Genomic DNA, 12,207 nt, shown 5'->3' with positions numbered 1-12,207 from the left:
TGATGCGTGACTTGCATTTTACAGCACTTAAATAGATATGATTCTTGTAACGACTATCGTGTCGCGACGTAATTTAGTCCCAAATTCCCCTCCCTAGAGCGACCATATGTAAAACGAAAGAAACCTGAGTAAAAGCCTGATTCCCATTTTGAAAAGATCTAATATTTTTGGAACAAACGCGCGCGAAGTAGGTAATGTAACAAACAAGCCACGTTTTATATTGTGTTGAATACTATGTCTAGGTGTAGGTATACTAGGTACTTTAAAATTATTGTAAATAAGTTTATTGAGTTTCCATTTCCTGATGGAATAAAGAATTCAATTATCTGTATAATATAACCAGAACCTAATCTAATGATGTAAATAATTAAGGTAAAAATCCTGAAAAAGGAACTGAGTAAAGATTAGTTCGACTCGTGATGTACTGGCTAGAGAGTTTGCCTACCGCGCTCGTGGTCCCGGGTTCGATTCCCGACAAGGTCGATGTAAGTGGATTTTCACTACAGTATTTCATAGACTCTGAACTTGGTGGTGCCGGAAGCTTAAGACTGATCACATTGCCTTCATGCAAATTACAAATAATCGCTGATACACTTCGCTTGGAGTAGTACCAATATAGCTCACTAAACACCATACATCATTGGGCGCGATTAGGAAAATCGTATATTAAATATATACAATTTCTATAGGATAATGTGCTGTTACGATAGTTGGTGTGGGGTTCAGTGATTGTGTTGCGGTATTGAAAAAACTTTTTTTTAAAAACCTTTCATTACCGCCTTAGCGTTTTGATGAAATGAAGCGAGTATAGTTAAGAAATTATTAATTATTAGTATATTATAATTTAATGATAAATAGATTCAGACAATTATAATAATAAAAATACGGATATAGTTTTATTCCACTTTTATTTATATATTTTTTATTTATATTTTTTTTTATATATTATTTATAATTTTTTTACCAGTGACCGGGTTTTGTCGTGACTGACATTGTCAGACTGGTGGATGTCGGTCACGACGAAACCCGGTCACTGGTAATTAATTTATTAAAAAAAATATAAATAAAAGTGGAATAAAACTATCTACGTATTCTTATTATTATAATTAAAATGCAGTTCCACCAAGAAATGTCAGTAGAAAAACTCAATATAGATTCAGAAAAGTAATATGAGAACATTCATATATTAAAATGTTTGTACTATTTTAAGACCAAATGAAAAAACAAAAAAAAAATACGGTAACAAACATTGGTTGTTTTACTCACAAATAAAAATTATTCATAAAATTTATATGCAAAGCACAAACTTGTACTTAAGTTGTACCTTAAATAAGGAAGCTTGCGTAGCTTCGAAACCGGTCTATAATCAAATAAATATTATATGGTAAAACCGAGTGTCTTTATAATGAAAAAAACGCCTTTTTACTACTAAAATGTGTATTGAATTATAAAAGCACTGTTCTTTTGTATTTTTTTTTGTCATTTTCATATCCGACTAAAATCCTGGCAATAATCCTGACGTTTGGTAACCTTACTTCCGCTCCCCTACCCACGTCCAGTGACGTGTCAATCGCGTCGATTAATTTTATTATAATAGGGTGGGCGGGCGCTAAATAAAATCATCAAATCAGTTTTGTATATTAACATGCCAGCCAGCACATTATAATAATTGAGATAGCAAGTTGTTGACGAACCGGTTAAAATATTATTAGATTATAAATAATACTGATTATAACATCGAGTGGCGCTCTGACATGCCGCGTAAAACTATTCAGTGGGTGGTTTATGGTAAATGATTACATTAAATTATCGCCAACGTTACAACAGAGGAAAGAAGATAAGAGTTATATTAGTAATATACACATAAGGATGGATTCCATCATACTACATGATAGTACTAAATACTAAGTAGTCATAAAAAAGGGTCACAGTCACATCACGATACATACATATTTAATGAGGAAGTTCAGTGGTTTTACAAAAAATATTATTTATTAATAGACTATTAGAGTAAGCCAATTCTTTGGAGATTTTTTATGCATCGTATTATCAGCGCAACGATTTTTAAAAGTTTTGTAGATTGGAAATGACCGCGTGTGACGTTTCAAGTTCTCTTCCCCCTCTTCTCGATGAGTTCTGCTAATTCGTTACTTGACTTACCGTAAACCGGAAATCTACCCCAACTCTCTCAGCATTGGTTGAGTCGGAAGAACTAGTAACGTCATGCAAAGTATATAAAGTAAAATTTTCAAAAAACTTCGCAGTATCTACAGTTTAATGCTCTAATTTTTACCGCGCGTAAGAATATATTTTCTCTACCCAATTTCCCGTAGGGCTGAACTTCCTCATTGAATCAAATGATTTATTATAAAACATTATGGAATTGTATCTTTAGAATATTGAACCTAATTTTGTCTATCCGTATACTGGGTTGATGAACATTCCTGCTCTGTACTCTGTAGCCAGTAGGCACAAGTGTTCGGCCAAAATATTTCACAAACGTTATATTATGTACTTCTCGTCTAGGCTAGGCATTTACGGAGTTTAAGACGTATCATTGGCTGGTTTAAGTATTCACTTTATAAATTGTATAAGATTTTAAATTTCACTAAAAATACCGATTAATTTTTGAATTTTTTTTTTCGTTTATTTATATTTTAAAAAACCCGTAAGAGTTATATAAACATATAATGTCAAGTCATGTCATATCTCGTCTGTTAACTATAGTGAATATGTGATTTTTAATGTTGGTTTTAAAATAGTCTCTAATATTTGCCATTAAAATAGTCAGGTTAGTAATTGTAGCGTTTAAGTCTATTATATAGTATTTTTGACTGTCCTGGATTTGTCATGTGGTGGTGTTGTTGTTTTTCAGATAATTGATCAAACAAATCAAATTCAATAAATCGTTTAAAAATAAATTAGACAAAATGCGTGTTGCATACATGTAATTCTACTGTCAAAACAGCCAACTACTCCGATTTATTAAGTTGCCTTAATGTAAACATTTCAAAATATTTGTGGAACTTCTTAGAACGTTTGCAAAAGAGATTAAATTAATAAATTAGTGAAAGTAATTTGTGGCCACCGCTTTCATAAATTTTCCCAATTTGAATATTGGAAAACTGGAGGAAAAATAATGTGTCGTATTTACCTGCATGTTGGAAGTGGTGTATGGCGGTGGTGGTAAGGCGGCGGGGGCGGGTGATGGGGCGGGTTGGGGCAGCGGGGCAGGAGCTGGGCTGGCGCCCCCTCCGACCGGGCCCCCTCCCGCGGGGGGCGCTCCGCCGGGCCCCACGCCCCGAGCCCCAAACTCGCCGGAGCTGAACACGACAGAGCCACCGCCATCGGAACCCTGGAAAGAAAGAAAAATAATTTTTATTCACGTAAATCAATTACGATATTTTTTTACTATTGAAATAGATTATGATATTGATATTTGTGTTCTTAAATTTTTTTTTTTATATTTGTGACAGGGTTTACCATACACGCTATATAGGAAATCAAATCGCGGTAAAGGAGCAAGAGGACATACCACGATACCACAAAATGATTTAATTGCATCTATATAATAACTATTTTATTCAATGCAGGCCCTGTTGTCCACAATAAATGGTGACACCTATTCAAAAGGTCAATTTTTTGTATGATTTCTTCCAATATTAGCTTTCATTTGCTTACGCCGCGGCTTATTACTGCTCCAGAAATTGACACCGGTAACACCGTAAAACAGCCCTGTGGAATTTCTAAAGTTGTTAAGTTTATTTATTTATGCTTTATTAAGTCAGTTCATAACATCTCAAGAACTAATATAAACTTTTAATAAGTTGTAGTTGTTAATCGAGATGTGATCTTTTTTACTGATAAGTCGTCTTATTATTTTATTTACCAGGCGCGTGGGGTCGTGGGGTGTCCACAATAATTGGACGCATCTCTTGCGACGCTGACAAATATTTAAAATATTTTTCATACTTTAAAATTTACTCGGATTAAATGAGGCAAGAAGGGCCGAACTTCTAGCATGTCACGGTCTATGATTTTTAAAATGAAAATAAAATAACTTTGTTTTTAACAACTTATTTTATTACCGACTGGTTTTGAATCTACATAAGCATCCTTATCAAGGTAAAATTCCGTAAAAAAATAAGTTAATATTTTATAACAGAGGTAAAGAACATTTTATAGAAGGGCATATATAAGTCTAGGCATTTACAGGGCCTATGACCTGTCATTGGCTGGTCTTAGTGGCTACTTTACACACTTAGTAACATTCACTGTTTTGCCTACGCTTGAACATCCATGTTCTTTTAATTCTTCCATCTGTTGATCTTCGTGAAGTTAAAGAGCTGGAAATTTTATTAATGCGGGTGGCATATTACCGAAATGACCGAAATATTTCACCTACATACTTGGCAACGCCTGTAAAAATTTATTATTTTTTTATACTTCTTCGTGGACCTACAAAAACCTCTACGAAAATTAGGATAGACTTGGTTAAAAACGAAGTTTTTTTATCTTAATTATATTTAATATCCACACAGTTTGTGCATACAATATAAATTTTATGGTCTACTATTTATTTAAATAGTTATTACATGAATATTTATGTGCTCTAACAACAAGTAATTACCAAGAATAAATATATCAAAAAAAATCTCTTCTTTCTTTCCAACAATTTATAAAAAGAGACAATTCGTATGAAGTATTTGCATATTTCTGGTCCAGCAACGTACCCGCGGTCAATAAATTTTAACTCTTGGAATTTGGAATTCAATAAATTATTATCTGGAAATCAGTTTTAAAAATCATATATTCATATAAACATAAACGACGTAATAGTATGATACATATTTTTTAAAGTGTGCAAAGTTCGATACATATAAAAAATCACGAGGAAATTTCAATTATGCGAAGGGACGTGCATCGCCTCCATAAAAACAAACTTTTGTTTCTGTATAAATAAATGTACCCAGTCCTCGTTCGATGCTAAAGTCGTCAAAACAATAATACTACCGTCTATATAGGTACATGTATATTAAAATGTTCCTTTGAAGTATTACAACAAACAATAAATAAAATTCTTACAAAGACGAATTATAAATCTGAATGAAATCGTTTTTTTTTTTTCCAAATTGAAATTTTGTGCCAGCTTTACAAATTGAAATTAAACGAATAAAGATGAAAGCTCGAAAATCGATACAGATTTTTTACTTCACGCATATTAAAAATATTTTATGAGCTGAAGAAATCATACTGATAATTATTATGAAAGGAATTTTCTTTCATCCGCCTAAGAAAATGAAATGTTTATTTAACACAGCACACACATACACGCACATACTTGTACACCGTGCCAAGAAAACAGTATTTTATTATTCCGATTAAAAACTAGCATTTTTGAGGTGCTCTAGTTTTGAGAGCATATAAATAAAACATAAAACGATCAAAAAAGTATAACCAAGCAATTTTAATGCGATATTTATGAATTACATTACTAAATCTTCGTGTTGAAACAAAAGCGTTACTCCCACCTCCCATGATATCCGTTAGATTTTTCTAATAAATACTACCACTGAATCATATCGTCGGCGGTAGTTTAAAATACTGTAAGGGACAAAGTGTAAAATATTCAAGATAAAAACATATCGTAATGTTGGTAATATCGTCATCATCATGCCCCTTTCCGCACCCAATGGTGCACAGGGTACTACATTGGTACACCAATCGCAGCATATCTTGATTGTTTTTGTTACATGAAGGTAAGAAGATAAGTGTTACGCTTTATATGCCAGTCCAGGAACTATGAAATATTGTATTGTAAAACACATTTTTAAATAAATATTTACTGTCGGGAATCGAACCCGAGACCCCTCGCATGACAGGCAAACGCGCTGACCACTACACCACGAGGCGGACATATACTTAAGGAATATACTAGAACAAAGTACAACGAAAATGTTCCCTCACAGTTTTGGCCAACGACATGATTGAACGTTTAAAATTTTTCACAAATTATAATTAATATTAGAAGTCGTGAGGCTCTCCAATTATTTTATAAGAAATAGGAATTTATTTATCGAGTTGGCTTTTATTTTGAAGAACTCAAATGCTGATTTGAGACTACTAATTTCGTTATTTAAAGAACAAAAAATTGGATAATATTTTCGTTTTATTTGGGCATTTTCAGTAATAATCATCCAAAATAAGTTCATAGGATGATATTATATGAAAATACACACAATGATGCAATAACACCATTTCTAAAAATGCACGTTATAATATTTTAGATACCATTACCCTCGAGTGTTTTGAATTCTAACGTCTAATGTGCTTCTGAACCGGATCTAACGATAAAAATATTTCCTCGTGTGAAGTAATCTATTTATTATTATCTTCCACGCATCTTCAGTATCGCAACTCATGAATAATGAAACACTAAAGTTAATTAAATACTTAGTGTATACGTATAAACAACGTATTATTTACAAACACCACAAAATATTCACCATTCATTGTCTACTCGAGCCCGCCTCTGTTCATTATAATATAATATATATACATATATTAACGATGCATTAAATCCTTTGATTATTCGGTAATTTGTATCTAGTCCATTAGTATAGAGAACAGACTTAATAAACATCAAGAGGTTTTTGTGAGCATTACATTAAATGCTAATTATTATTAATTTATTCTTACCGTGATAGAATAAATTAAATGCGGAGCGAAATAATTCGTAATAAAAAAACGCTGACGGAGAGCATCATCATAATTATTGTGTTTGCAGTAAAAACAGCCCACGCAAGACATCAAAGTTTCTCAAAATGTTAAATGCAACTATATTTCATCAATATTTAATTATCTACAAAATATATAAACATAAAATTCTTTACGAGCATTTTAGAAATACTATAAAATCAATGCATCATCTCTATTAAGAAACAACATTTTTATTCATTCGTTTTAAATTTCTCACCCATGTGAACTAACGTCATATGTTTATGTCAATCGGATTATATTCCCGTATTTTGTATTTATAATTCGAATACAAATATCATGTTTCATTTCGTTTTGCGTGAGGCCTGGAGGCAAGCGCTTTACGATGAACGAATTTCAACCTCAAAATCTTCAACCTACAAGAGTAAAATTTTGATTCCAGGATGGTGGAATGTTCTCCAAGATGTGACATTGCTAATACTTAGGAAAAAAAAATGTGACACGACTCCGCCCAGGATTATCGATGGTCAAAGACGATCAAGTTAGCGACCGAATACACGAAACAGATCTCAAATTTTACTCGATTTGTATACTAGAACCCGATGTAAATCTCGAACTTGGCGAGGGATGTGCTTTTACCATCGTAGTAGGATTAGAAAATATAATTTTATTCTACAGTTTATTCTATTTTCTGTATTAAATTTGAAATTCATTACAATGCCAACGTTTTAAGAACTTAAATTCTATTTAATTGCACATTTATTTATTTCATAATGTAATAATCCTTTAGATTTTCTTAATTGATTAGAGGGATTTGGTTTAAATAATTTCTTAGTGCAATTTTCATTTATCTTTTCTAACAGCCAGAACATAAATCTTTGTAATATTTTACGAGTTCAATATTGTATAAACGGTATTCAAATCATTCTTTTAGAATTATCAGTATATTTATAAACGAAAATTAAGCGAATGGTAACATTCTGTGTTAGGGTAGTATATTTATACTGTGCAATTTACTAGTATCTTTTGATCTAAATTCTTCCTCTTTTTGAAAATAACTCATGATTACCTTGTGCTATAATTATGAACTTTTCTATAAAATGATTTTCATCTCATCAATTAATTAATGTTAGTTTATATGGGGTCTTTCAGATCAAAGATCTTTATTCAAATTGTATCCAAAGAAGTGTTATCCGAGATTATAGATTTAAAAATTTACTTTAGCCTTAAGAAATTATTATATTTAATTATAAACCGTTATTAACAAAAAATAATATTTTATTTCACTATCCCAAAGGCCATGCAATTCATATAAATTATTATTTTAGATTCTTCTCATGTGTATTGATTAGAATGTTCATTTAGTAATTCCTGTATTGAACTTGCCTACTCCTAGGCGACGTCTCTTCTTAGTGGGATCTTATTTAATCTTAACTGACCTAGACGGTGAACACGGAGTAGGAATCAGCTCTCTAGTATTCTCTTGTATTTTATTTATATATATTTTTCCTTACAATCTCACAAATTTTGTATTATATTTATTTTATTTATTTATTTCATTACCTTTTGGGATTTCTCGAATGGGAGACCTTTTGTTATAGTTCACTAGAAGACAATTTTTTCAATTGTATAGGACCAATTTGGTATTTGTGGGTTATTATATGAAAGATACGGTTGATTCTCGCTCAACTGGCAATCTCTACCATGTCGGTGATCTTATGAGCATCTAAATGCGTAGGGAAGGCTAGCTTATGTGTAACAATATCAGCACTATCACTCGCATGCACATCGTTATGAAATATAGGGGAAGGCATATGTACTCGGAATTTGTTTCGTGTCGCAGTCGTTGTGGCTTGTTAATTTGAAATCTGTGTCGTTTTAAGACTAGACACGGTTTTATGTCATTTATTTATAACTGGGTAACAGGTTGGACGCAGTAATTGGGATCCGAAACGTCGTAAGAGTTCAAACGACACCCGGCGCAATAACCCAGAAAACATAATTGTGCATTTAAACGACTGAAAATTCAAAAAGAGTTTTACTTTTTGGTGGATATATTTAAAAAAAACAGCAGGCATTTCAATAGAATTTTATTCGTTTTTAGCTAAGCGAAAATGTATCGTTAAAGTTGGAAAAATTATCATACTGTGTATACAAATAACGTCATCATTCTTATTTGGGAAATGCTGTAATGCAATCGGACCACGAGTCGCATGCTAATATTTGGAAAGTTTTCGATTCATTCAACGTACAAACGTGAAAAACATGTTTATTATGCAATGCAGATGTGTTTATATGCCATACAATGCATACTTATCCAGGACCTGCAATATTCCTAGCATCAGTGCCATGCACAACCGCAGGCGCAGTGCTGAACAAAAACTAGCTTCGGTAGGTGATATATATAAACCGGAGTAGGTAGCGATGTGTATCAGTTTATTATTAGTATAGTAGTATAGTTGATTGCGAGTAAATTAAATTCTAGTTAAATATTTCTAAATAAATATACATTATACACGGACGTGCCCATGTACGGAGAGCAGGTTTCGATTCTAGCATAAATTATCAACATAAAAACAGTATTGATTTCAGTTTGGCAGCTGAATTAAGAAAAAATACGAGTAGGTGTACGAAAATTATTCATCAAAATGTAAATATTTATAAAAAGCGCAATTAAATGTGGCAGTTTAGTTTCACGCGAATAATAAATTAGTAAAATAAAAATGCTCATTAGTGAAATGCTATATTCGTATAAGTTGTACGATAGGAAATGCGATGTGCAATAAGATAAACTATCCCATTCAAAGTAACGAAAAGATTTACAGTCGCTATAAACCGACATCGCGTAAATCAAAAAGCAATTCAAGAACAATTAACGAGCGATGTGATAGTTATAATTATTCACGTTTGTTGTGTAAATTCTTAATTAAAACTCCGCGTATTATCTCAGCGGGAAAGGTGATACGCGTTATTTTTTTTTTTTATTTTTTTTTTTTTTTGTAGTTGCAAATTATTTGTACCTTGCTTTTGTTATGTGCAAGGTTTTATCGAATACATTTATCTTTAAATTATATTCCGTTGACTTCAAAATTTTTCACCGTAGACTTACAATAATAAAAATAAAGCAGAATCAGAATAAACAGAAAAATTCTAGAAATATTACATTAACAAATAATAAAAAATAAAAAAAAAGTAAAAGTTGGACACAAAAAAAAACAAAAGGAGCTAGATACCACCATTGAATAACTTAGCCTGCTTGATCGTCCCTGTAATGAATCGAACGGTCTCTCTTCGTGTATCATTACAGTTCATGAGCTCAGCTAGGTTATTAGTCGCAGCAATCCGAGTGTTTATTTTGCATTCAAGCTCCCACCTCGGCCTATCAAACATTGGACAGTATACAAGAAGATGTTCCACAGTCTGCTCAGTGATGCCATCACATGGACAGCAACTATCGTCTCGCAGCCCAAAGCGATGCAGATATTCCCTCATGCATCCATGTCCCGAGAGAGCCTGAGTTAATTCATATGTAGGCGTTTCATGCTTCGATACGCGTTATTATTATTCATCGCGAAATGTTGAGGTGTACGAAACTCCATTATAAGTCTAGTAAAGCTAGCCGGAAAGAGTATTATGTTAGGTGGACAGTGGGCACATAAGCGTTCCAGCTCCAACACTACTGAAACCTCGGGAAAGCTCAGGAAACTAAATAAAAACACCTCAGGCAAACAGACAAATAAGCGCGGTTCCTTGACATCTTACCATATACAAACAGCCCCGGGTGTATTGTGTTAGCTGTTTGCACACTCCCACATTAACACTCGAGACGATACACAAATCAAATTAGGAAATTATATGGAAATCTAATAACATTCTGTTCGAAGTTTCAATGAGATAAACAACGCGATTTAATAACTAAATTAACTTAAGTTCTAAGAGTAATAATCGCAAGTTCGCTCGAGGCCCTGCCTCAGAGGAAATAAAATACCAAGAGCGAGCTTCAATATTTCCCTTCACTTTGTAGATCTTAATTAAAACGAAATAAACATTTACCGAAGCTCCTTTCGTAGCTAGGAATAAACATTTTTACGGCTATTTCAAAATATCTCTGGTTTGTTATTTGTAACGTATTCCCCCAACGGCGATTAAATAAATCGCCGGGAACACTGCCACTTCGTGCAAACAAGAAAATGATTTTTAAACTGGGCACATTTATAAAATTTACATTATCGCATCGAGAGTGCAATTCCATTTTAACGGCGATGTTGTTAAACGTCGGTGTATAACGAAAACGTCGTTATAGTGTTATAAAAATGGTACGATATTCGTTTAACGAGCTATAAAAACGTATTGAAACCTGGGCGTAAGGCAAGTACTAACACAATACACACACATTTATAGTTACACTTACCTGTGAATATTCTGATGATGCACATACGTTGTTTATGGGCTTCTAAACATAATATTTAAAAGCGAGAAATTTTAAATATGTAAGTTTAAAACTAATCTCCAAAACTTCGGGATAGAAGAACAAATGGAAATAATTGAAATATTTTTAGACATAAACAAAAGAACTCATGTAAAACATTAGTAAAAAAGACGACACTAAAACTAATGGCATTAAACTGAAAAGAAAGAAAAAAAAACTTTGAGTACAATCATTGAACAGTAAGACTTTGATCACAAACTTTTCGAAATAAAAAAAGAGAATGATTTATTGCCAACATACGCGATCTTCGGATCTAAGAATTAAGAATTGAAATAAAGTTATTATTTCACGGTAGAAATTTACTTCGAATCCAAATTATATTATTTGCTAAGCCATTAATCATTTCTCCTATTGAATAATATGGACACGGTACATTGTGGTGGAATGAAAACGTGTTAACATTATAAGCTTTTGTTGTGTACATTTTGACATTAATAAAAAACTATAATTTTCTGTATAATGACAATGTATTGAAAATTAATTTGTTGGAAATACATATAGGATAACATGAAGTGGCTTTCTGTGCTGATTTTAATGATATATCAATCGTAATTTACAAATAAGGTTCTTGTCGCGGGGGTAAAATAAAACGTAATATTAGGAAAGCTTCACAATAATTATTTTATTTAAACTATTTATTGGCAATTCTTGATGAAATTCCAATGTAACGGTGTAATAACTTATATTTCCATATAAGTTATTAATTTTAAAATACTTGGTGTCTAAAGATGCGTGAAAGCGCTAAATGGTCAAAAAAAATAAGTGGAAGTGTACCAAGTATTTTGAAATTAATAACTTATATGTAAATATAAGTTATTACATCTTCACAATAATTGACTTGCCCCAATGCCGATGTATAGTGGAATTGAGAACAGAGCAAAGAAACGATCGGGTGGAGCACGCGATGTGATTAATGTTCTCAGTCTTTCATTTTACCGCCTACAATACTGAATATTCAATTATATCTGTAAATATTCATCGATACAGATTTCTTCCTGTCA

At 32.3% G+C, this 12,207-nt stretch overlaps 1 protein-coding gene across 1 annotated transcript in view; it reads right to left on the bottom strand.

Annotated features, from left to right (window-relative positions):
- Positions 1-12,207, bottom strand: part of LOC148277422 (uncharacterized) — a gene marked incomplete at its 3' end in the record, with an annotated part of 226,641 nt that overhangs the window by 20,763 nt on the left and 193,671 nt on the right. The window contains exon 5 of the mRNA XM_088232903.1: positions 3,155-3,355. Coding sequence (XP_088089029.1) covers positions 3,155-3,160 — 6 coding nt within the window. The remainder of the gene's footprint in view (positions 1-3,154; positions 3,356-12,207) is intronic.

The sequence above is a fragment of the Micrasema longulum genome, unplaced genomic scaffold, assembly GCF_059751315.1.
Source record: "Micrasema longulum isolate JH-2025_06_02 unplaced genomic scaffold, ASM5975131v1 h1tg001036l, whole genome shotgun sequence".
NCBI lineage: Eukaryota > Metazoa > Arthropoda > Insecta > Trichoptera > Brachycentridae > Micrasema > Micrasema longulum.
This window is presented reverse-complemented; position numbering and strand designations above follow the sequence as displayed.